This window comes from Miniopterus schreibersii (genome assembly GCF_964146895.1).
Source record: "Miniopterus schreibersii genome assembly, chromosome: 19".
Lineage (NCBI taxonomy): Eukaryota > Metazoa > Chordata > Mammalia > Chiroptera > Miniopteridae > Miniopterus > Miniopterus schreibersii.
This window is the reverse complement of record NC_138119.1, coordinates 5,343,563-5,369,270: the sequence shown is the minus strand read 5'-3', so window position 1 is coordinate 5,369,270 and position 25,708 is coordinate 5,343,563. Positions and strand designations below refer to the sequence as shown.

The 25,708-nt window shown below is 45.4% G+C and overlaps 1 protein-coding gene across 1 annotated transcript in view; it reads right to left on the bottom strand.

Moving 5' to 3' along the window:
• Window positions 1-1,411: 1,411 nt before the first annotated feature.
• AHCYL1 (adenosylhomocysteinase like 1) overlaps window positions 1,412-25,708 on the bottom strand; it is a 33,269-nt gene continuing 8,972 nt past the window's right edge. Inside the window, exons 2-17 of the mRNA XM_081122114.1 lie at window positions 14,296-14,407; window positions 11,888-12,031; window positions 10,778-10,878; window positions 10,279-10,381; window positions 9,242-9,336; window positions 8,577-8,683; window positions 7,683-7,799; window positions 7,389-7,452; window positions 6,522-6,610; window positions 6,102-6,172; window positions 5,645-5,739; window positions 5,460-5,558; window positions 4,991-5,059; window positions 4,772-4,850; window positions 3,959-4,079; window positions 1,412-3,450 (exon numbers count right to left, since the gene is read on the bottom strand). Coding sequence (XP_080978240.1) covers window positions 3,444-3,450; window positions 3,959-4,079; window positions 4,772-4,850; window positions 4,991-5,059; window positions 5,460-5,558; window positions 5,645-5,739; window positions 6,102-6,172; window positions 6,522-6,610; window positions 7,389-7,452; window positions 7,683-7,799; window positions 8,577-8,683; window positions 9,242-9,336; window positions 10,279-10,381; window positions 10,778-10,878; window positions 11,888-12,031; window positions 14,296-14,407 — 1,473 coding nt within the window. The 3' untranslated portion in view covers window positions 1,412-3,443. The remainder of the gene's footprint in view (window positions 3,451-3,958; window positions 4,080-4,771; window positions 4,851-4,990; window positions 5,060-5,459; window positions 5,559-5,644; window positions 5,740-6,101; window positions 6,173-6,521; window positions 6,611-7,388; window positions 7,453-7,682; window positions 7,800-8,576; window positions 8,684-9,241; window positions 9,337-10,278; window positions 10,382-10,777; window positions 10,879-11,887; window positions 12,032-14,295; window positions 14,408-25,708) is intronic.

Sequence of the window (25,708 nt, the reverse complement as noted above, 5' to 3'; positions counted from 1 at the left end):
AACATTACTTACGCATCTAAAAGTCCAGTTTATAGCCGAGTGGCTTGGTTGGAGCATCCTCCTATACACCAAAAGGTGGCAGGTTAGGTCGGGTGCATATGGGAGGCAACCGATCACATTGATGTTTCTCTCTCTCTCCTTTCCTCTCTAAAAAAGTCAATAAAAACATCCTCTGGTGAGGACGAAAAAAAAAGTTCAGTTTATAGATCTTAATGTATTTATAAATATAGCAAATGTTACTTTTTAGGGAACTTTGAATATCCAATTTATAAACTTAAACTCCTTCAAACATTTCCAAATGTATTTATACATTTAATATATTTGATTTCCTTTTCTAAGCACTTTCTGAACAAAATGCACACAAAAATAAAAACAATACTATTATTAAAAGTTCCAATAGTGTATAGTGTCCAATAGTACATGTGTGTATATATATGTATATAATTGATTGCAACTTAAAATTGATTACAAAGCCTAAATTTATTACTCAATTACACATTCTAAATTGGAATCATAAATCCCTTCCTGAGTAATTTTTAAGTTGCTTTATCAGTTTGCTGAGATTTCCTAACCCCAGAGTGAATCCTGGCCAGGACACTATGGATATAGCATTTGTTACCTAGACTAGAATTCTGTTTGGTGTCCCTTACTTTGTAATGCTTTCATTCTCTCAGTTTTTGTCTCACAGAGACTCCCTTTTCTTTCCAAATGCCTCCCAACATGTTTTCCCCTTTATCCCTAACACAACCTTCACGCCTGGGTCAGCAACCTTTTCTGTAAAGGGCTAGAGAGAAAATATGCTGGACTCTGGGCCATTTGGTTGCAGCTACTCAGCTCTGCCAGTGCAGCATGAGAGTAGCCACACACATTACATCACGAATGAGCAAGGCTGGGTTTAAAACTTCTGAAATTTGTATATATGTGCATGGATAAAGTCGTACAGAATGCAAAACACTCATTTTGCCAGCCTGCATAGAAATCAGCGACATTGTTTGGGACGAATTGACAAAATAGGAAAGGTATTACTTTCAAACAATATTAACAGATATATACACTGTCACATTGGAAGACAAGGCGACAATGTTCAAGGTGGGACAGGAACTTCAACTTACATAACTCTGGAGATTCTTTATGGAAAAGTTAGGTACAGGATCCTAGAGGGGGACCATGCAGGTGAGGAGTCCTGACACCCAAGCAGCAGGCCTGCTTCTGGAAGGAAATGAGAGTGGAAGTGCCCCAGCACAGAGCAGGCACACAACACTTAAGCTACTGCCGAGGAACTCTCGTTCCAGCCTGTTCCTCCACGTATTAGGTCCTCGACAAACCTCTATGAGACTGCTGACCGACTCGTGACTTGTCCCAGGTTCTAATGAAGTTTTGCTGTTCGACCAAGAATGACACAGACTTCGAATAAGGTCTTATCATTTTAACTGACTTTAATGATTATTGCTCATCTGCAAGGATTAATATTGCATTCATTAAAAATCATTCAATACAAAATAAACTTGTTCCTCCCAAGTTGCTCTCCACATGCTCCCTCTGATGCCAGACATATTCCCACCGTGTCCTTGTTACATGGCTTGACAGAGACGGAGCCCTTACCTATTATTCCTATGGACACAGTAATATATATGGGAACAGGGGCAGGCCAGAGGGCAGCAGCACCCGGGCCCCTTCCCTCTAGCAGAGCTGACACCCCTGTTGGCCAGGTTACTTCCCCTAAAGGATGTGGTGTTCTGATTGGCTGGTTACATGCCCTGGGAAAAAGGGCTTGAACCATTAGCATCTACAGAGAAGCAAGCATGGTCACACTGGCAAGAAGTGGGAAGGGGCTGGGTGGGGAGAAACAGGAGAGGAAGAGGAGAAAAGTTTGGCAAGACCATTGTCCCCTGGTAGGAAGTGGCAGGGTGAATGCTTTCCTTTCTTATATTCCTGTTTTAATGTCTGTCTCTCTGATCAATGGCAAGAGAGACATGGAAATTCCTAGTACCTAGCAGTACACTAATGCCAGACCCAGTTTTGAAGGATCACAAGCTAGAACAAGTTGAGCATATAGGATCCTGGGTAATATATACTTAAAGCTCGTGAGCATAAAGCTCACGTGACCATGCAGAAATGCTGGTGAGCAGGTGCACGCCACAGGGATACATCACTGATACTGCGAGAGCCTCTCTGGGGAATTCTTTCAGAGCGTGAGCCAGGACATACTGATCACTTTCTCACCACACAAGCTGCCCTTTAAGATCTTAGTTCAGAAAGTTTTTGTGACGTGTCAATCAAGAGTGGTACCACTTCTGCAAAACTAACGTCATACGGAGCCTAAAGTCCAGCAAGTTATCCGGAGCTAGCTTTCCCTCCTCATGGCCCAATGAAGAGGTATCCTTCCTCCTCCCCCATCTACCTCCCTTTAAATATTTTAGGTTGCAGAAGCATAGCTGGCCAGAGACTGGCTCTTGAGGGATAAATCTAAAGACAGAGCTCGGTGCTTTATACTGAGTAAGGGCTCAAGAAATTCGCCTTCAGCACAAGCTGTATGGGGCAGAGATGATGGAATTGGCTGTTGTGGCCCCAGTTCACTGAAGTTATAAACTGTGGGCTAGAAACAGGGATTTATCAGAGTCTGAGACCCGCATTGCTCTAGACTCAACTCTGTCCTCTTGACTCCAAAACTTTAAAAGAGAAACTGATACCAACTAGCCACCCAAGCAGTTTCTCGACCTTAACACTAAACATGTGTCTTATGGGTTTTTTTGGTACAACACAAATAAATGCTAGGGGACAAAATTAAACTTAACAGAGTGCAATCTGGTTAAAAATCTGAAAAATGAGAAGGCTGGTGAGAGTGGCGGAAGGGCTGTACTGATCCACGTGAGCTACTGGATTTAACAAGCAACACTCACTAGTGCACATCTCTGAACCAGACACACCACCTTCACACAGGAAACAGGGCTTGGAACATCTAGGGGGAATTAACATGCACCACCTACGACTAACCTACCTGGCTAGTAGGTACCATCCCTGCTCCTCTGAAGAAGTCCAAGAGCACTGATTTCAGCAGCTAAGAAATGGGCTCTTTTAAGGCAATTTAGACATTGCAGATTGTTCCACCTAGAAGGTACCTTACATTTCCTGTTAATAAGGTACCCAATTAAGACTAGAGTCCCCAGAAATGGTCAAGAAAGAATCACTTTCTGGGCTGGGAGAATAAACTCCTCCTTTAGTGACTAGGGTGAGAACCCTAGAACCTCGGTTTCATCTAAAGAGCCATGAAGCAAGTTCCCATGTAGTCTGCAGAACTCGGAGAATGAGATGGAAAAACAAGAATGAAATTATAGAAAGAAAAACCAAGAGGAAAGGAGTAAGAAGAAAATAAAAGTTATTTTTAAAAGATTTCTTTTAGAGTTGTGTGGTTCACGTGGGCTGGTCCTTGGTAATGTGGTCCATTAGTATCTGTAAAGAAAGAGATGGGCTGCTTAGCACCGTGTCTCCCACGTGGGAGTCCCAGAGAAGTCAGAACCAGGCGCACTGCCCAGGGTCCCTCCCCGGCCCAGGCTGGGGCCTCCGTACCCACTCCCCAGGGATCACGTGTCCCTATGCTTCCACGGGGTTTCTGACATCTCTGGTTTCATCTCCTGCTCCCTGATAAGAGGAGTCAGTGGCTTTCAACTATGACTGTACATTAGAATTACCTGGGGAGCTTTTAAAAATAAGCCTGGACCCCACCCCAGACCAACTGCATAGAATCTCTAGGGGTGAGGCCTAAGCTCCAAATTTACAGAAAACCTTTACTTCTTTCTATCTGCTAAGAGATATACAACTTCTCTGTCCTGTGAGTCTGAGGCAGAGTTCCTGAACTCTTTCAAATCAGGTATAATGTGAGTTTTATTTAAGAAAGCTTTCTAGTTGGTGTGGTTTAATATCAGGGAGAAGAGCTTTTCACTTGCTTTCCCTGAGGTACCTGTAATAATTGGGTTTGAATGGCCCATTTTTGTTGAGTCCCAGATATTTTGCTTGGTCATCTGTCAGCTCTGTCAGGTGGGCATCAAATGATGGCAGGTGCAAGCTGGCAACATACTCATCTAGGAAGAACAGGTGACAGGGGAGCAGACCCCATTTCAAACATGCCTCGTGTGGTAAGAGTGCCCCCTATTTTCATCTGAAGCTTTTTGAGAACGCACAGGGGATAGAATACTTTTGGAAGAATCTACAACTTGGAAATTTGCTTACAGCCCTCGATATTGCCTTTCTAAGCAGGGTGTTCCCTCAGTATAGCTGGAGTGCTTCTAGAAAGCCACCTGCCAGGGTGACATCACGGGGTGAACACGTACCTCCCCATCCTTCTCTGGCAAAGCTCTTGGATTCTCCTCAGGGGCCAGCATGCCATGAACTACTCTTGTTCCTGCAGCAACTTCCCTAATTGGACTATAGTCAACTTATGAAGCAAAGTGGACACGGGGACACTCAAAAGGGCCTTGTGTCATTAACATTTATTTAGGATAAGAGCATCTACCCAGACCCTTCGTGCTGAGCACTTTTACTCATTAGCTGTAATTCTTACTACAATTCTGCAATGTATGTAGCATTAGTCTCCCTTTACTGATAAAAGAACTGAGGCTCATGGAAATCAGAACTTGTCCTGAGGCCCAAAACCCTCAGTACTGGAACAAAGATTAGAACTCTGACTCTAACCCCCATGCTTTTCAAGATACTCATTTGACCACATGATGCAGCAGTCCAGGATCACCAGTGGTTTCTCCTATGTCTCACTCACCCATTTTCTTGGGAAGCAGGTATACATCCTGTTTATAGCGTCCCTCCGGTGCATTATAGAGCTCTATCAGGGCCAAAGCCTAAGTTGGGAAAAGAGGGTCAGAAAACCCCAAAACACCTCTTAGACAGCGACACAGCAGGGTCCACTGTCCCTGGGCTGCTGATCCGGGCCCAGTTCCACTCATCTCAGCGCAGGACAAGCAGGCACGATGTCACATACCTGTGTGGTGGCCGTGATAGACAGAACAAAGGTGGGGACTGTGGAGCAGCTCAGATTGAGCAGACGACCCTAGAAAGGGAAGAGGGAGCCCTAGGGTGAGGTGTGCTGTCCCTCTCCTCACATTCCAGTCACACCAGTCCATCAAATGCAGGGGCAGCCTTCACTTCCCTCAGACTCAGCTGGCAGAGGAAGAGTTCCAGTTCTGACCAGGCTTCATCCTATTCTCTGCAAGTCCCCTGAGCCTGACAAGCTGAAGACTCAGTTGCAGTCAGGAAACAGTAAGTTACTTAGTAAAAAGTGGGTATTTTTGTGAGCCATTCTATTTTGGGGACCAGACCATTTGAGAAATTCACTGCTATCCAAAGACAGGTCAGGGAAACAGAGGTCCAGTATTTTTTCCTGGCCTCCCCTCTCCCCCAGGATCTAACTCCATGCCTGTGCGGCTCCAGCGAAGCCCTGCTGTGTGTACCTCTGCCAGGAGGACGACGCGCTTGCCATCTGGCCAAATGACATGGTCCACCTGAGAACGGACTCGCTCCCACGTCAGCTCCGGAGTGCGGAGGCTGGTCTGAAAGGCAGACACACAGGTGACTGACTGGCTCGGGTGCGAGAAAGAGGGCAAAAGCCTAGCAGGAAATGTGGGAGGAGCCTCACCACATCGATTTCTGTGTTGGAGTGGCCCATGTTGCACACAATACAGCTGTTTTTCATGCGGTCCAGATGCTCCCGTGTCACTACATTCTTATTTCCTAGAAGAAAAGAATGGCAGCTGAAGAGAGATGCCAGGACCAAAGGCACTGGGGCGCTTTCAGTTAGAACGTGGAGAAGAGGTTTGCTGGTACCAAAGGGCACGCATGCACTGTCAGAAAAGAATGTGCACTGCATCACAGATCTCTAGGCTATGTTATCTGGTGTTAAGACTGAGCAGTTTAAAAAGGCATCAGGGAAAGAGGCTCTCTGTCTGGAGAACATGCTAAGGTTCTGACAGCTTCCTCTAGTTCAGAGACTTACACTGAGTACAGGTCTCACTTTAATGAAAGTCAGTCTGACCACTTTGAAGACTTAGCTGACGTGAGCACTCCTCCCTGCAGGACAAAGCACTGACACTCACCTGTGCAGGTGATCACCACATCGACTTGCCGGATGACTTCATTCAGCTTCACCACCCTGAACCCATCCATGCTGGAAGGAAAGGAAGGACACAGTGAGCAAAGCAAGGGGGCAGGTGGACAGAAGCTGGTCACTGAATGAGACTAGTAAATTTCTTTCTAAAGTCAGATCCAGTGCCATCCCTCAGGGACAGTAAGTGACAAGCTATGCTAAACTACGCACCCTGGCCTCTTCAGACTCCCCAAGATTCCCTCCAGGAAAGGAAGGACCAAGGACTCTAGGAGAGCCCTGAGATTACCATGGAGGGAAGAGAAACCCCAGCCTCCTCCTCTGAGAGCTCTGCACAGAGTGGTTCATGTGCTCACTCATGACCTCTCAAAAATATCAAGTACCTGGAGTGAATCGAATACTCTGTTCTTACCAGGCCTGCAGAGCACAGATGGGGTCGATTTCCGTGATGTAGACAATGGCTCCGAGGGCCTTGAGAGCAGCACAGCAGCCCTTTCCCACCTACAGAGCATAGAAGTCAGGTTGTCAGGCCCAACAAGGCCTGGGCACCAGGCAGGGAGGCTCTTTGGGGGAGGGGGGCACGATTAAACTCCCTGAAATCACCAAACATCTAGCAAGCCCTTGGGGGGAAGGCTCCAACCCAGGTAGATCAGAGACAGATCCAGATTATGCTGTGACCTTAGACATTCCATATATCACAGCAAGGGCTGGGGCTTGGGACAGTAAAGAGATCAAGGGAATAAAAGTGGTACCATTAGGGTAACAAGGTCAAGAAGAGCAACTATAACCTCTAGTTTCTTGGTCCAGAAAGACCTGGTCACTCTCATTTGAGGCATATCGAACTCAGGGACAGCCTAGCAGCTCAGGAACTTCTGTGGGCCATCGCTGATGATGATGGAGTCTCCTTCACCTTCCCTAGTTTAGAGATAGTCAACTATATGCCACTTGGATTCTACCCTTCACTCCACTGCCACTCACTTGTGGGGCTAAAATGTGACATATTCACTTGAATTATGTCTCAGAAAAGACTGTGCTTATAAATGGGGGGAAAAGATGCCAACATTCATTCCACAGGACAAAGTGCTGAAATCTGAAAATTCAATTCATTCACGTCTTTATTCATAAATCTGAATAAAGGACATTTGCTATTACTTGGAGATACATCATCTAAAAGAATCTTTTAAACCTGCATCAGTGACTCCACCCTGACAGCACAAGTCTTCACTGGGAATTGCTGGTAAGTCCATGAAAAGACAGGCGCTGTGGCCTAGCTAGTTACCTCACCATAGCCACACACCACCACTTGTTTCCCACCAAACATCACGTCTGTGGTCCTCTTCAGGCTGTGGAAACAGACAGGGCTCAACTCAAACACTATTAGCTCAAGCACGGTCCCTCCGCACAAAATTTTAAGTGTGGGGCAAGTCACACAAGAACTCCAACCAGAAGTTGGCTGGGCTTGGTATAAAATGGAACCCTTGAAGCCAAAGAAAAACCAGGGGACAAAACTGGACTGCTACAGAGTAACACCGCAACCCAACCCTAAGCCAAGCATCTGTACTCTTCTACCTACCCATCCAAAATGGATTCTCGGCAGCAGTACAAGTTATCAAACTTCTGTTTGGTAACAGAATCGTTGACGTTCATGGCGGGAACACAGAGCTTCCCAGCTTTGGAGAGCTGATACAGCCTAAAGGGAGAAGAGCCACAAAAAGAGAAACAAAGTTAGCTGGCAAAACACAGTATGTGGCACAACCTGCCTAATTCTCACCAAGCTCCATGCTGCCCTCCCCCAGCCTCCTTCATGCCCAAGGATATTAGTAAGCAAGAGGATTTCCTTGTCATCCCTCCTCACTTCATTTTCCCTATCCTCCCTTTTTTTGGAAGGAAAAAAATTCTTTCAATTGAAGAACTTTACTTCTCTTCCGTAAAAGGGGATGTATTTCCTTAGACCAGCATTTTCTCAATCTTTAAAAACCCCATGCCTGCTTCTGATAAACAAAGGCGATCAATGACTCTGATACAGTTCCCTTTGTGTGTGAGAGCAACGTGCCACGAGCCCCCACCTGACGCTTTTGCAGATATCTTTTAGGTACTCTGACAAGCCAAGAATATTCTGCCCAGTTTTACTTTTTGTAGCATATCTGACATACAGTTTTACAACAGAACTTTTCCTATTTCAAATATAAAATATAATACAATATAAATAGAGTTTCTCAAGACATACTCCCTACCTCCCAACACTGGCTGAGAATCACAGTGGAGTAAGTGGGAGGGAAAAATGTGTAAACTAGGACCTGAAAGAACTTCCTTTTAGGGTCTCCTCGATTTTTCAAAGTAAAAACTCAAAACGTTTTACCTATTACAAACACAGAGTGCCTACGGGTCTGAAACGCCTACTGCCTGAGAGAGCCCAGAGGAACTTGCTGAGGCAAGGACGCAGGGGGGCTACTCCAGAGTCTGTTACCTGTGCACACCAGTCACGCTCTCTTCCACAATGCCTCGGATCTTCTTAAACACGTTTGGATACTTCTTATAAACCCAGTGGGTTAAGTCTCCCCCATCATCCAGGATCTACAGAACAGCCAGAAGACTTCTATGGGCATTCAGGCTGCTAGAGCTGGGGGGAACTTTGAACCCACTTTCTGTGCTAGTAAGAGAGCCCTGTATGTTTCGGAAGAGCTCTCCTCAGAGCTCCTGAGAGCAGGTTGGGACAGTGTGAACAGTCTCACTTGTGGTGGAAAGTGGTTAGAAGGGTTTGTTTGTTCTAGACTCTAGTGGAGAGTGTTAGGCTAATCACACACTCATCTTCGGTCGAGTCTTGAAATACACAGGCCCTTTGAGTGCAAAAGGAGGGGGCGGGAGGAAGAATGAGCACCCTGCTCCGGAGGCACCACGTCACTCCTGCTGCCTCACTCTGCTGTGCTGCAGCCACACGTGTTCAGTTACTCTCACCCTGCCCCCACCTGTCCATTCAGCACTCAGACCCATCTGCACAGGTATCAAGCTAAACGCTCTGGCAATAAAGAAAGTGCGTCAGACCAAACATCCAAAACATATTCAGGGAGCCATGTTTTGAGGGAAAAAGGAAACGACTGTCTTGTCAAGTGTAGGATGAATAGGTATGATTACCATGTTGGCCTGCCACCCGTCCATGTTCACACAGCGGTCAATACACCACCAGAAGTCATCTTCCGACTCGCCCTTCCACGCAAACACTGCGACTCCTGCAGAGATAACGCAGATCAGCAGGTTCCTCTTTTGGGGAGTGTCCTATACCAATAGCACTTTCTGGAAAGGGCTACAGAAACTATGCTGGGAAGGAAACAACTTAGGAAACAACGAAAGTCAAAACAGCACCTATGAAGTAAAATCACGTGTCCACATGACTGAGCACGACAAATGACGCTGTCAAAGTTTTCAGTGACATGGAAAACTACTTCTGATAGTGTTAAACTTAGGTTATAAAATTGTATACATACTGAGATTTAGTTCATCTCTGTAAAAAGTGAACAGGAAATGAAAAAATCTGTCAAATATTACTATCTCTGTGTAGCAGGATTATGTGTTTTGTTTTGGAACCTCCTAAATTTTTTGCCATAAATACCAGAAAAGAATAAATAAGCAAAACAAAAGTGTTACAAAGTTCCTCTCTGAGGACCCGAGGGAGATGCAAGATCCTTAAAGAAACTTCATGGTGGTTTTCTCCTGAACATTTTAACAATGAAAATCATTTTATGTTTAACTGAATTTACAAGTGACCCATATATTTTCATAGTACCATTGAACACCAACTTATCTAATGTGCTGAATATAGAAGGCATTCTCATGTTCCCTCAGAAGGGATGAGACTTCTGGTGAAAGGAGACCCACTGAGCTCATACTATATATAGCTCATAGATTTTAACATTCTTCCGTGTTCACTTAAAATGAGACCTGGGCATTCCTCCATGTACTTAGATTCTTTTCAAAGATCACTGTTAATGACTATATAATACTCCATTGTGGACAGGAGCCTTAATTCTCTATCCATTTTCTTTCTATTGGTATTTTTAGTGTCTTTCCAATTTTACAGCCCCTAGACAGACATGATGCTGTAAAGACAACTGTGCACATCAGCTTATATTTGGAGGCAAAGTTGGGACTAACAGCAACAAAGCTGAACTTACCAGCCTCAGCCAGTGCTGCAGCCACTTCGTTCTGAGTAGAGTAGATGTTGCAGGCAGACCAGCGGCACTGAGCCCCCAGGGCACAGAGAGTCTCAATCAACACCTACACGGATGCACAGGAAGACGGGGTGAGCAGTGCACGTGAGAACCATACCCAGCAACTCAACTCCACAGCAACAGGCGCTACACCAGAAGTTACAAGCGGGTGGAATCCAGCCAGGCAGCACACTGTATCTAACTTTACCCAAAGGGTATGTTCCTGAAAGTCTTAATAACATTTTTATAACAATCCTATTTTTGCAAACCTAGATCTTCCTAAATCAGGTTTGTTAAAAGTAGGTCACACCCATACAAAGTAGAAAGCCCCATTGTTGTGTAACAGGGAGGACCCGCCTAACAGCATATAGCATGTGGAGGCTGGATAGATAGGGAAGAAAAAGTTAAAGAAAAGTTGTTTTTCCCTCATCAAAGTCCCTCTGTTTTCTCCCAACAAACTCACCGCAGTCTGGGCTGTGATGTGCGTACAGCCCACTATTTTAGCACCAGCCAAGGGCTTCTCCCCCTGAGCACGTTTCCTGAGTGAAATCAGAGCAGACATGTCTGTGAAAGAACAGAGGAGTTGAGCTAGGTCTGCACTAGCAGTATCTCCAATTCCTGCCCAGCAGCAGAGGGCGGGTCTGGATCTGCTGAGATACGGGTGAGATAAGTTAGAAAAACTCTAAGCATATTTCTGATCTGATAACTGGCAGCTTCAACAGCAAAACAACAGTGGGGGAGGGTTGTCCTCCAATCATTTGGAATTTCTCTTCCCCCATGGTTTCAGCCTTATTGGCAGAGGACTGAACAGAGAATGAAGTGAATTCTCAAAACGGACCAAATGGAGGGTGAGTGTCAACATTCACTTGGGAGGAGAGGGACGTCCTCATGGGCTAATGGGCTCCTACATATAGCCCTGGCACCAGGAAGAAAGCTTTCCTGTCCACAGAAGCCACTTGCTTCTGCTTTCTATGCTGTCTAGCCCCATTCTCTCCGTCTCCTTGGTTTCTGCACTCCCTCCCAGTACAGAACATGCCTTCAATGGAAAAGCAACACCAAGATAAGGAGATCTTACTGGGTGTGGGATGAGAAACCGATTTAACTAACTGTCAGTCACTTTTACTCTTGCTCCAGCAGAGGGTGCTCAGGACCAAAGACCAAATGAGACCCTAGGTCACCACATCCTGCTGAAAACCCTCCCACATCTGCTGCTTCTGGGAAATCTGGGCCTTGGAGATTGGCAGCTGTGGCAGGATCCCGCAAAACTAACCACCTTGTCGCACTGATCCCAGACTTGCTGACTCTGCATCTGGATCTCTGGATGTGGTGCCATGGGGGTGGGGCGGAGTGGGGGAACAGAAACAGCTCTATTACCACATGCTGAGAATAGGAAGCAGGGAGGACAAGACCAAGAACCCTGAGGCTCAAGCTCCAGACAGAGATCCGACTGTACAAAGGCCAGGGTCCTGCCTTTTCCCGGAGACATTCAAGTTAGCTTTCAAGCCTCGAGTTGTCTGTGGATCCCGATGACCAGCAGTGGTTGCTCTGGCCCCTACCCGCTCCCTTCCTTTACCTTGCTCTGCAATCTCAATTTCCCGCCGTCCAAACTCTGCCTGCTTGATGTTCTTCACGCAGAAATTGCTGCTGCCCTTGGAGTTGGTTTGCTGCTTATCTCGGGGGGACACCTCATCATCAGAGCTGTCTGTGTAGGACGCAGCTAGACGTGGGAAAGAGAAAAGACAGAAAAACCTTGATGGCCCCAACCCCACAGAGTGCGACCCCAAGGGACTCTCAGTTAAGTGAAGCCAAGACTCTTCATTGCAGCTACCATGATGGCACCCCCAGTTCTGCTCCTCTAGGGTCTAATAAGTGGCAGGAATGAAACTGCTGTGGACCTTCAGGGCTGTGGCCCTTTCACCCACTCCGATGACACCCTGCCATTAAAGCCTGTGATAAGGAGCTACTGATCCCAAATTGGTACCAGGTCTAACGAATACCAGATAACCGGGTACTTGGTCCCCACCTGAATTGGAACCAGACAAGGCAAACTGGAATAATAATTTAGGACACATAAGAAATGCTATTTGCAGATTACTGGTCTCAAACTTAAGCACCTAAAGCATCTACCAGAATCACGTGGAAGGTTTGTTAAAACACAGTTGGCCAGGCCCCACCACCAGAAACGCCCTTCGGAAGGTCTCAGGTGGGACCCAAGAACTGGCATTTCTAACAAGTTCCCAGGTGCTGCTGCTGCTGCTCAGAGGACCATACTTCATACTCAGAGAACCACGAATATGGACGAAAGTGTAAGACAGTCTTATAAGGACTTTCACACTAGGCTGTGCTCAAGGAACATAGCAATGGAAAGAAATGGCCCAAAAGGTCAAAAGCACTGGTTTTACAAAGCAGCTTCACATCAAAATGAGAACATCCTTTCAGACAGACATGCAGGAGGGTGTACAACAACCACTCCTAACCTCAGGTCATTCTTTCCCACCTGAATCAAGTACCTCCCTCCTCACTGTCTCTGCCAGTGCACTGGTCTCTCCCACTGACTTCTATGTCCTACCAGTAACACAAATACTTCTCTCTAAAAGAATTTTAGACACAAATAACACAAATACTACCTTTAGTAGTGTCTGTTAGCTACTAACAACCGAAACAACCTGACTATCATTAAGCTTTTAAAAATGCTCTGGCAGGTTCCTGTAACCATGGCCATCAGGATGTTGGAAGACTGTTAAAGCCTTCTTTATTCACTCCATCTTTGTTCCTCTTATAACTCAATCCTTCACAACTATTTCTTTCTCAGCTATGAGAAGGCTGCTTGTCACCCACTACCTTTTGTATCTGTCACTCCAAGACCCCTTTTCATTTATGGAAGCCATTATATTTGGGACTCCTCTTGCACACACATGGGCCCATGGTGAATCTGTATATTCATTTATTTCAGTACTTAACCTGTGTAGCACCATCTGCCCTTGTCTGCCCATCCTGTCTATACTGGGTTATCAGTGGCACAGGGTGGAGAGTAAGTTTTTTAAAAATACGTTTACGTGTTTGTTTTTTTACATTCCTTGTACCTCAAGCCCAGTCCTTAATGTTGGTAAGAGTGCAAACAATATTCTGGCAAAAGACAGTAAATGGCTTTGGTACAAATCTCTTTGTTGACGTTAATCACAACCTCTGACCGTGGGCAAGCCTCTCAATCTTTTAGCAGGGCTTCCTCACTTGAACCTGGGGGTGGGGGTGGATGAGGGCCCCTGTGCCATGTCCAGTGCTGTGTCCCTCCAGCACACAAACCGTCAGCTTCTCTGTCCTTTCCAAGTTAACCTAGTGCCCACTCTAAAGTGAGAAAGACACAAAAGATCCCCTCTGTGGGGCTAAGACAGGAGATTAGAACAATGAGGAACCCGAGCTGGAGCCACAGGAGAGCAGTTTGAATCCTTCCCGCTCCAGAGGTAAGGGGAGGACACTTCAAAGGAAAGGACGACCTAGTAAATGAAAGGAACCAAATCCCAATTTTTACTGGTACAATCAAGCAGTCTGGGAGATAACAAAGAAAAAGAGGCAGGCTATATCTTACACAAACAAATTAGAAATCACGATTTCAAAGTGCACCTCTTCTCAAGGCCAGTTCTACCAGCCAAAATACCATTGATTTTCTCCACTGGAAATGTGGGCAGATGAGCAGAATAATGTGGGAGTGGGAACCCACCCAGAACTACCAACCGGGCCCTGGCCACAGACCACACACGGAGATAGTCAGCAGAAGAAGGCCTCAAGGTGACAAATGCGTCCCCGGTGACCAGGCTGGCTGGGAACATTCCCATGACCCAACCACTAATTATCTATCAGCTTTCAGCACAAAGACGGACAGTCCTGACGGGAGGCATGTTCAGATTGCAGATAAGAGCCCTGGGAGGGAACCTGCTTCGCCGCCACGGGGAGGAGAGCCGGAGCCCAGGAGGGCACGCCTACCTGAGCTGTAGCTGTCCGTGGAGGACTGAGAGATGGACCGGGACAAAGAGCGGCGGCCTGTCTTGGTGGGGAATTTGGTGAACTCCTGCATGTCATCAGCAAACTGGATCTGCTACAAGACAAAGACAAAAAGGTGCCAGCTTACAAGGATTCTAAGAAATGCTCCACTTTTAAGGCCATACGTCGTCTTCCCTAAAAGCTGCGATCATGCAGCTCCTACTGCTAAGCCAGCGACTCTCCCACCAGAAATGAGGACAGGCAGAGGCTACCTCTGACTCTTCCCCAAATGCACTGCAATTATTGCCTCTGCCCAATTATTTCAGCATAAATAATTCTGGGGGGAGCCTAAGACCCAACATCTTTTGGCTTCTGTCCAATTTCACAAATTTTCCTCCCCATATTCCATAAAGTTTTCTTTCCTCTTATAACCTTGATACATTAAACTCTTGACCCTTCCTCCCAACTCAATAAAAAACCAGGCATAATCTCCTAGTGCTTCTGCTTGTCTCTTTCCCCCGAATATTCTCTTGTAGCACATTCTTATCCTGAAGTTGGCAATGGTCTTCTTTTTGGAAGGAATTATGAAGAGATGCCTTGATAGTGATGAGCATTGGGGTCAGAGCCAACCACACACCTATACTTCACAAAGCCAATGTAGTATCCCAGAGCCTTCCATAGCCAGTAAAATACTAGAATATTCTAATGAAAGAGAAATTAAAACACACACACACCCCCAGTAAATTCCAACTAATTAGGACTAATTTGAAGGAAAGGGAAAATAATGACTTGGTAAACTCTGCATTAAAAACTTCCTTAAATGAAATAAACCAGAACTCGGTGTTTAAAGATACTTGGAAAACTGGCTTTAATAAACAGCAAATAGCTTATAATTAACATTATTTATAGTCAATTAATGGATATTTCTTAAGTGTATATAAACACTTTCTTCTACAAATGGTTTAAACTTTCCTCCTGAATTCATAAACACTGATAAACCCTTTCTTCAAACTTCAGCCTCCTGAAAAACAATGGGTTGCGAATCTGAACTGAGATTTTCCTCACAGTCTGACTAAACCTGAAAACGTTCCCCATGGATAATCCATTAAGCTAAGTCATCGGCAAACAGCTCTGGAAACGTGAGCTCTCGCAGGTTAAAATCTCCTCTCCAGAATGCTAGCAATATGGTAAGAGCCATCGTGAAGCCATAACAGTCAACTGCCCACTATTTACAGCTCCAAAAGGTCCCCGTCCTCTGTTACATGTACACTCCAGCCAGGGCAGCGTCAGCAGCAGTATGAGAGTCAGGCCCAAGCATGCAGCCTCGGCGTGGGCAGCTAATGTGAACAAGCTGGTAGCGAATCAGGACTCCACAGGCAATGAAGCCATAGTGGGGAACACAGATTTGGGCTTGCACGCCGAGAGTGAAAGCATCACCACGCAGTAACAGCCACAGGTACTACTTTTCGGCAGCAGGCCTGAGAAAAACCTGAGTGTACTTCTGCTTAAATCCAACTTTGGCTCAACATCCAACTGGGCAAGTTTCTTCTTCAGGCTACTCTGTGAAATAAGAAGGGAGAGTCCACAGCCTGTTTCATTGTCTAAGGACGGATCCCATAGGCATGGAAGGGAAAGAGCTACGCATCCTGGCACATAGCCCAGGGCCTGGCACATAGAAAGTGTTCAATAATTATCTACAGAATAAGTGAACCTTGCAAATGAGTTTTTTTCTGTAAGATCAAATCAATAAAATTTCAAAAATAAATAATGACTTAAGCTAAGCAACATATACTGCACCAGAATTTCTGGAGCTTCTTTTTCATTTTAGGTGCTAAAACTTTAAATAGCTTCAATGTCAAAAGCATAACTGCCTTGCAAAAAAAAAACCAAAAAAACCCCACAAAAATCCCCGCTCATTGAAGTGAGCTCAGCATGTGCCCTTCTAGGTAGGATTTCCCACTGCATGTTCATAACACTTCTGTCGTCAGCAAAGCTAGTTCTACTGAGACTAACCCAGGACCAAGGTAATTCACCCCAATACAATTATTTTGGTGGCAGAAAACATACACAGTCAAGTGACCACTGATGTCTTTGAACGCTCTCCAGAGGCGGCCCTTCCTCCCTCAGCCTCCTCACTCCTCACACGGCAGCCTATTCTGAAGCTGCTCTTTTCCTGGCTGTCACTTAAGGCTTCCTCCCGTTCATCCGTTTTCAAATGGTACCTGGTATATTCCCAGACACCCCCTACCAGGGGTGGGGGAGGGAACTGCAGTAACATTTGTAGTTTTTTAAATAAAAAATAGAGGGGCAGCTGTGGCAAGAAGTGTTTCTTCAGCACCCTAAGAACTGAACAGTCATAATCCACCCTGCAGTAATACAGCTCATCATTGGTTAACGCTTAGCAAGTCTTTCCCATCTAAAAATATTAGGCTGTGTTGCAAGCAGCTTACGCATCAGTGCAGAGCCCCACCTCGTGATAAATATGGCCCGTACTTGAAGTGGGCAGAATGTCAACTCAGGCCCTGATCCGGATGGATGGCTGTCTATTCTAGCAGCTCTCCGATATTTTCACTGCTTATAAAGATGCATGATGACCTCAGCTCCTCTCCCACCCCTAAACCTCCACACTGAAGAGGACCCATATCACAGATATGGCTGCACAGCTAGGGGCTCTGTCTTCCTCTTGTTGAAGTACCTCCTGGAGTGTTGTTCACCTTTACAGCGTAAACAAAAACACTGTTGCCAAAAGCCATTCTGGGATGGGTTTTCTCTCTAGTGAAACCAGATCTCGGTAACAGTTTCTAACTGGGTTGGCCTCCCTGCATTGAAGCCAAAGATAACTGCAAAGCTGTTCTGTTTACATTACTTCCCATTTCCACGATTCCTTCCAATCATTATTTACTCTTAACTGGTGTCCTTTAGTGTTTCTTCAAATCCAGATCTATAGGGAAATGCTAGGACTAGATATGATGTAGGATGGGGCAGTGGGAGAGGAGAAAGGAGACAGGTAATTGAAGTCCAGAAAGTATCTGAAAGTCGAAAGGTCCTGCTAAAGAACTGTTTAGTGTTTGGATACTTACACCCCATAAACAGCCTTGCCCACAACACACACACAAGTCTTCCATTCTTGAACTACTACCACATCTGAGACAGGTTAGAAGGTCTTATTGACCCACTCTCCAAATACAGATGTCTACTTGCTGTGCCTTCAAAACCCAATTAAGTATCAGGCCAATTTACTGTGCTATTTAGAGCACATCTTCAAAGAGCTTAGTGGGTACAACAGTTGACTCTCTTCCATGTGTTAGAGAATGGTGAAGGAAAGCACTACAGAAGCAGCACTGTGGGCTATGGGACATCCACCACCTAGCGGTAAGTCTGGTGACGCATGAGCTGAAAGAATTGCTGTAGAGAACTCACCAAGGAAAAGGGATGGCAGGCAACCCCAAACCGCTGCGAGCCTCCAGGGAAAAGTGGCTGCATGCCACTCATGCAGTTGATGCTAACTGGTAATTTTTTACCATTAGAAGCTGAGAGGTTTACTTCCACAAACACAGGGTCTATCTACTCAGAGGTTAAATAGCTTAGATATACTTACTTCCCAGGTCCCACCCAATTTTGCCTTCTATAACTCCTAAATCAGGGGGAATTAGAAACCACCAGAATTCACTATGACACACTGGCCAAGGGGTGGTGATCAGGGTAATACTCATGGAGGATATTCTTTCAGTCAACACATTTGGTAGGCAGGCACCAACTAAGTACCTGGTGCGATTCCAAGAAAGATCTGTGGAAGGAAATATGGTCCTTCCAATCTATAGACGTATCTGACCCATAGTGTAATTAATGTTAACACAAATGGTTTTGTCACAGAATTTTACTGCTTCTTTAGGAATATGTAGTCTTCACAGCCTTATCTGGATGCTTCTTTAACTTGGGCCTCCAAAAATCAGAGGTGAGGCCAGACATCTTATTAAACCTATCATTTCACATGCCTATCTAAAGCTTCAGGTTCCTCAGAAAGGTTTTCTCCTAAGGGCAAACACTGGACTCAAGGTAAACGGCAATGACTAGGAAAGCAAATCATTGAGAAAACATGGCTTAGAAGTGAGTCGAGGGACATAGGTCTTTCTCACTGCTCAGGATTATCTGAAAGGGCCAGTATCCCTCTTCCGGCTGACTTTCTGAGACATCCCAAATTTATACAATCTGTTCCACAGTCTCCTCTAGCACAAGTGAGTGCAGATTTTTCTGTTTAAAAATTATGGTCAGCATATTTCTTAGCTAACACTTAACAACTAAGCAAAAAAGTGATTATAAGAAACTAGAAATGTGAACAGTCAATTACTAAGCAGGGTGCTATACCACCTCCCAGGATTCCCACCACATCCTCTGTAAGCCCTTTCACACATCCTCCAGCCAATGTACTCTTTCTCTACAGATTCTACAGGTTCTTCTCTCACTGGCCCTTTTTTCAGAGGGAAGGAAAAGGGTATGGCAGTCAGCCTACACAGGGGTAAGACCTTTTCTTGATACTTACCACTGACCAGTCTGATTCCCATTTCAGATGAAGCCAAAGAAACAGTTATCAACAAATGCCAACCTCTTGGTACAAGAACTGTGTAGGTCCAAACATCTTTCAGACTTTCAATTAGTAAAAGAAATATCCCCAAGAAGAAAGGCATCCCATTCCCAACAAGTTTCAGGTATAGCCCCAGAAAACAATTCATCTCAAGGCAATCCCACTCAGGCCACAGAGTAGAATCTACAGCCCCCGCAGTCACTTCTTCCATTCCCAGGACAGAGACCAGTCTTCCAAGAAACCAGGTCCTCCCTCCCAGTCTCAAGTTTCTTAAGTACTCGGTTTCCCCAGATGGGGCCTGAATTTCTGGGGGGCAGGTAATGAGCAAGCTAATCATAGCATGCATGTCTCTCCCACTCCACCCATCTCCGTGTCTCAACAGGAATAGGACATAACGTACACTGCTAGAATCCAGTTCCAGTCAGAACACTCCTTTCAAAATGGGATACAACTTGATGTTTCATCAGTGTCGGGGGTGGGGGGGGGGGAGAGGGGAGAGGCAACACCAGGGCCCACACTGCTGAGTCACTTAGTGGTGAGGAACATAAAGCTTGAAAAACTCTGCCAAAGAGCAGTTTTACCCTTATCAACAACTCCATTTTCTTCACATGAGACAACACACTTCACTGGCTTCTATTATCTCCTAAAGTGATCTAGTAAAAATGAGTGATCTGGGCTGCCAGCTGCCAACTAGAGGTAAAATAAAGAGGTTAATGGCTACAAGTAGGGCAGGGAAGAGCTTCCTAATCTTTTGAAAACCACAATTTACAACAGAGCATAGCACACATCCGGATTATGTTTCAATGTCTATTCAGCTATCGACCTGTCCATACTTCCCTCATCCTCAAGCCACTACCAGTATTATATGAAAACATGTCATTCTTCTTTGCGCCTGACACTGAATTGTCATCAACTCTACATTAAAAAAATTTTTTTGTACAGGTACTGATGAAATCCAGGTTCCTGGAACATACCCATGACTTCGGCGATACACCAAAGGCTCCCCCCACCCCAATCTCACCCCCCCCCCACCGCTGTTGCTTTCTATTTATTTTTCTAAGTTGATTATGATTCTTTTCAACATACAAAGATTTTTTTTAAATAGTATAATGAAACCTGCATGCTCTTCCATTTTTCATATTAGGTTTCTCTCTCTGTATATATAGACATACAAATGCATACTTTCAAACGGTCCTGCAAAAAAAGGTGGCAAACATGAAGATTCACCAATGAATTCTTCAGCAAACATCTTCTAAGAACAAGGATATTCTCCTACAGAATCACAATAACATTATACTTAAGAATATTAGCAATAATCCTCCATCATCAAATATCCAGTCTGCATTCAAACTTCTGTTATCTCAAGAATGTCTTTCATAATTATAGACCCAACAGCCTCCCCAGCTCTTCCAACCCAGGATAGAATCCAGATTCACTAAAGGCATTTGACTATTAGGCTCCTTTAGTTTCTGCTAATCTAAAATATCCTCTTGCCTCCTCCCCCCCACCCCACCCCCGCCTTGTGATACTGACTTTTCTTGAAGAGTCCGGGTCAGTTGCCTTAGAAAATCTCCCATATTCTGAAATTTTCATATTGCTTCCTTCCTGTAAACTGCAAGTTCAGTTTTGAGGTTTGATTACAAAGAGGTCAAAATTTTGGCAGGAATATTTCACAGATTGTGTTGTATACTTCAGTTTGCATCATATCAGGTGACGAAGAGCATTGGGCTGTTTCACTATTAGTGACACTTGACTGAGCCCTTGGTTAAAATGAGACCGTCAATGTTTGAAAGGTGTATTTTCTCCCCTGCAAGTAAAGGTTAATCTGCGGAGTGATGCTTGGCAGCCTGTGAATATCCTGTTCCCTAGTGACTTTACCATCTGTTCATAATCCTTGCCTGAACCGGTTATACTGGGGAAGGCGGGTGGCTTACAGAATCATGGTTGTTTTCCTATCATTCCTTCCAAATACATTAGCTGGCATTCTTTGGTAAAGAAAAGCTTTTCTTCTCTCTATCGTTTTCTTTTTTACTTGTCATTCATATTTTTACTTATTCGATGTTAGAGTCAATTACACAATGAGTACAACTGTCCCAAATTGGACCAGTGGGCGCCTCCTTCAAACTGACTCTTCTGCTCTTCTGCCATGATCCCACTTGAGCGCTTCCTTCCTTTTGGACATAAGCTATACCAGGCTCACCTTGTTCTTTCTCTGCTTCAGACCTGGAATCAGCCATTTCTCAAGGAGCCCCAACTTCCTCCAGCAGGGAATGGCATTTAGAAACTGACACCTGGGTAGGAGGTGTGCCCACTGCCAGCAGACGTGTCTGTCTGTGCTTCCAGGTTCTCTCCGTGGACAAAAATCAATCTTTTTGTTAGTCATGAGTTCATATGGATATTTCCATTTCAAATTTAACATGTCACTTTTTTAACTTTTAATTTTCCTATTTGTATCTCTTTTCTCAGGTTGACAGTCTTCGTCTCTAACAGAGAAGTTAAACTGGCAAGGTAGGTGGGTATATTCTTTAAGATTAAAACTTGTCGCCTTGGCTGGAGTGGCTCAGTGGGTTGGGCATCATCCGGGCACTGAAAGGTCGCTGGTTCAATTCCTGGTCAGGGCACATGCTAGGGTTGCGGGTTTGATCCCCAGTAGGGGGCATGCAGGAGGCAAACAACCAATGTTTCTCTCTTTCTAAAATCAATAAAAACATTTTTTTAAAAAAGATTAAAACTTGTCAACTGCTTACAAACAGGTAAATCTATATTCTTCAAATGAATTTTTATCAGAAAAAAGAGTTAATTTCAAAAGCAGCCATCAGTGGGCAGGTCCAGAAGGAAGATGGAGTCTCTCTGGCATGTTGGAAGGTGGCCACACAGACCCAGTAAATGCCGTATCTTTAATGTCTTAGCCTACTAAAAAGAAATGAGTGGAGACATGTAAGAATAACTCTTTTCCCCTTGATCTGGAAGTCTAGCTTAGTGTAGCTGAAAGCCAATTACATCTTACAAATTCAAACCCCCTTCACATATTTGCCTGAGTGAGTGAACCCCACCTGTGATCAGCTCAGCACCTGGGAAGGCCATATCTAACTGAGGTGAACGACCTGCAAGTCCCTGCCAAACAGCATATGGCAGAAGAACTACAAGTGGCTCCCAGTAAGAGGCCACCGAGCCCAAGCAGGTCGCTTTCTGAGCTCTAGACTAACACTCAATAATGTTAATGAGATGGAAACCACATCAGTTTTTCTTTCTTTTTTTTTAATCCTCACCTGAGGATATTTTTTCTATTGGTTTTCAGAGAGAATGGAAGGGAGGGAGAGGGGAGAGGGGAGAGGGGAGAGGGGAGAGGGGAGAGGGGAGAGGGGAGAGGGGAGAGGGGAGAGGGGAGAGGGGAGAGGGGAGAGGGGAGAGGGGAGAGGGGAGAGGGGAGAGGGGAGAGGGGAGAGGGGAGAGGGGAGAGGGGAGAGGGGAGAGGGGAGAGGGGAGAGGGGAGAGGGGAGAGGGGAGAGGGAGGGAGAAACGGTGATATGACAGAGACACATCAATTGGTTGCCTCTGGGAATCCCCCTGACCAGGCATTGAGCCTGCAACTGAGGTACATGCCCTTGGCCGGAATCGAACCCGGGACTCTTCAGGCCACAGGTTGATGCTCTAACCACTGAGCAAGACTGGCCAGGGCCACATCAGTTTTTCAGTCAGCATCCACCACGTCCCATAAAGCAGAGGCTCAGGGGAGGAAAAAGCCATCAAAACTCAACACTAATAATCTGACTTTAAAGACAATGTTAAATAGTAACTATGTGAGTGGAATGGACCTTTCAGAATCCATTCTGTAGTGAGATGGGATATTTTCAAGTCCAAAGGGCAAGGTGAAATTACTTTAAAGATCAGCTGGCTGCAGTTGGCTTTAGTTTCCACAGCTCTTAAAAACAAAACAAAAAAGCCTCTAGAAGGAAAGACTACAGACACAATACATGGACAAGAATCTATCAAAGATAGTTAGTCATGTCAAAAACATAACTGTATTTTTCATTCTAGAGAGGCAATATTTGCCATCCTTCTTGACTTCTAACTTGAGATGCATATGTTCAATTTTACATAAAAGTCTCAATATAAAGATAAGTGGGTATGACTGTTTCCCCCTAGATTAGGTACCTTTGGCTTTAATGCACCACTGAGCAAACAATGAGGTGCCCTTATAGTAATAGTAGGTTGGACGGTTCCATAGCAGAGCAGCTTTTCCACATGCTGGAGAGCGGTTTCTGGAGCCTCCTGGCTCCTCTGGGGAGGACTGTGGGCTCTGCTCTCTAATGGGCTCTGAGTTTACAGGAGTTTGGCCCGAAGGCCCCTAGTACATCACTTATTCCACAATCCCTCACTGCAAGTCTCGGGTCTAGACAGCTCCCCTTAGACCTCAGGCAGGGAGACAAGAATAGCTCTGTGAAGACCACCTGGGTACTAAAGATCTGATTCCTGGGAGGCAAAGGAAGAACTGTCACAGGACTCCGCATGCCTGCTGGGCTCCAACCTCTAAAGCTAGCCGTGCTTTTTCTACAGAATTCTTTCTCACAGTGCCCCAAACGGAATTTCATTCATGCTTCTGTAGTACATGTCACACACTGTCCTGACCCTGAGGCACAGTTTGCTCATTCATTCAAGTCAAACACCAACTTTTCCAGGAAGAGAGAAATTAAGGTTGGTATATAGAAAGCCCTCCCCTTTTTATCCTGAGTTCTACTTGATAATAAAGCAACAGTGACAGACCTCTTCAGGACTAAAAAGGAATTTTGTGGGGGTGGGTGGGTGGGTCCCAAATCCACTCACTCTGGCTTGGAAGGAAGCTGCTCTCCTGGCCACCTGGCCTAGCAGCTCAGTGCACTGTCCTGAGCTCTGCCTCCTTGTTTCCTATCTTCCTTCTCCAAGCCTTACTCTATTTCCTCAGCCCCTCAATCAACTCCTTCTGTGACTTTCTCAGTTTTGAAGCCAGAATTTCACTAAAATGCCCTCTAATGATCTTTATAATTTTACTATCACTATTAGTCCAGGAATTTATAACATAAATTATCATGTTACGGAAATCCTCATATTCTGACCTAATATATTTTTTTGTTAACCCTCACCCAAGGATATTTTCCCATTGATTTTTAGAGAGTGGAATGGAGGGAAGGAGGGAGGGAGGGAGAGAAACATCAATGAGAGACAGACACATCGATTGGTTGCCTCCTGCACGTGCCCCAGTGGGGCCCAGGGGTCGAACCTGCACCCCAGGTATGTGTACTTGAACGGGAATCGAACCCGAGACCCTTCAGGGCACGGGCTGACACTCTAACCACTGACTCACGCTGGCCAGGGCTCTGCTTTTTAATCCACTGAGTCCAAAAACCTCAGCCACCCAGAAACTAGAGGCGGGAAGGGACAAGGAGTCAAATCATCCTCAGGATTTCAGGGAGAACAGGCTCAAGGACTGCTAGGGCTTAGTGGAGACTAGCCGGTCCTCATACGTACTTTTCCTAGAGACACCCTCAGGGTCTTTGCAAACTGCCTGGCTGTACAGACGAAGAAACTACAACCTGGTCTGGTGGGAAGATGATAGTCCCAAACACCCAATTCATGGCCTGGCTTTAACCCAATCACCACATTCTCAATTCCAGGCAAGCATTCTAGGTTTTAGCCTGGGGTCCATGGGTGGGCTTCAGGCTTCCAACTCCCCCTGCTATGCAAATTGTTATATATATGTACATATTTCTGGAAGATGAACAGCTCTGATAGAGCTCCAAACCCCAAATGATTAACGACTGCTACCCTAGACTTCCATGAGCCAAACAGTAACCTCAGAGGAATGCAAGCTGCACAGGATATGAATCACTGTCCTGTTCACTGATGTACTCTAAGTGCCCACCACAGGCTGAGACACAGAGTAGCATCATTTCTGGTCACAGCTCACTCTGAACACCTTGAAAAGAAGATTAAGTATAGATTATTTTCAGGACCCCTCATAGGGGACACAAGATTTTTGCTCAAGGCCAAAGCCATTCAAGATAGGTGGTAGCTGCATCACCATCCCAATGTCAGATTTCATAACAATGTTGGCCAGCCTTGCTAGACAATCTAAGAGTGGTTCTAAACCTGGGTTCAAGCTCGAGCTGTTTTAAAATGCACGTGCCATCACCTTCTCTACCTGCCCCTTATCCTCAATCCCTCCCCGTTCTGATTAAGTAGGTCTGGGTTAGGGCCCTGGTAACAATTATTTTGAAAAAGTTTTCTAGATGACTGATACCTTCCCTTCCTTCCCACTCCATGAGAAGTACTGATCTGGGACAATCTCAGCGGGATCTAAAAAAGCAAGCTTAGGCATACTGAGTTTACCAGGCTCTTGAGAAAGAGACTCAAGGAATGAAGGGACCAAATGGGTTAGCTACATCTTGTTCAGAGATAAAATAAAAAAGGCAAAGGAAGTAGAAAATCTGCCTCTGATAACACCTCTACCTGTCAGGTACGGACAAGCCATCAAATGGATCCACAGGGTTCAAGAGAACATGACAGAGCTTGTCTGAGGAAGATACTATTTTCACAATGGCTTAGCCCGAATTCAGTAAAAACTGGCAAGGTGCTCTCATTCCACACATGCCCAGCACTCAGCTAATCCCCTCCCTGTGGAGTCAGGAAAGAATGTGCAGAATTCTGAGCCCGCTACTCCCCAGATAGGAGGGGTTCCTTCCCCTGAATACAAGAGTTGGAACTAATCTCATCAACCCCTCACTCCCAATTACAAGCTAGGTAGAGAACTGAGGTGCCTCCCAACACGGGTGCTCCCCTCCTAACCTCTAGGGTTCG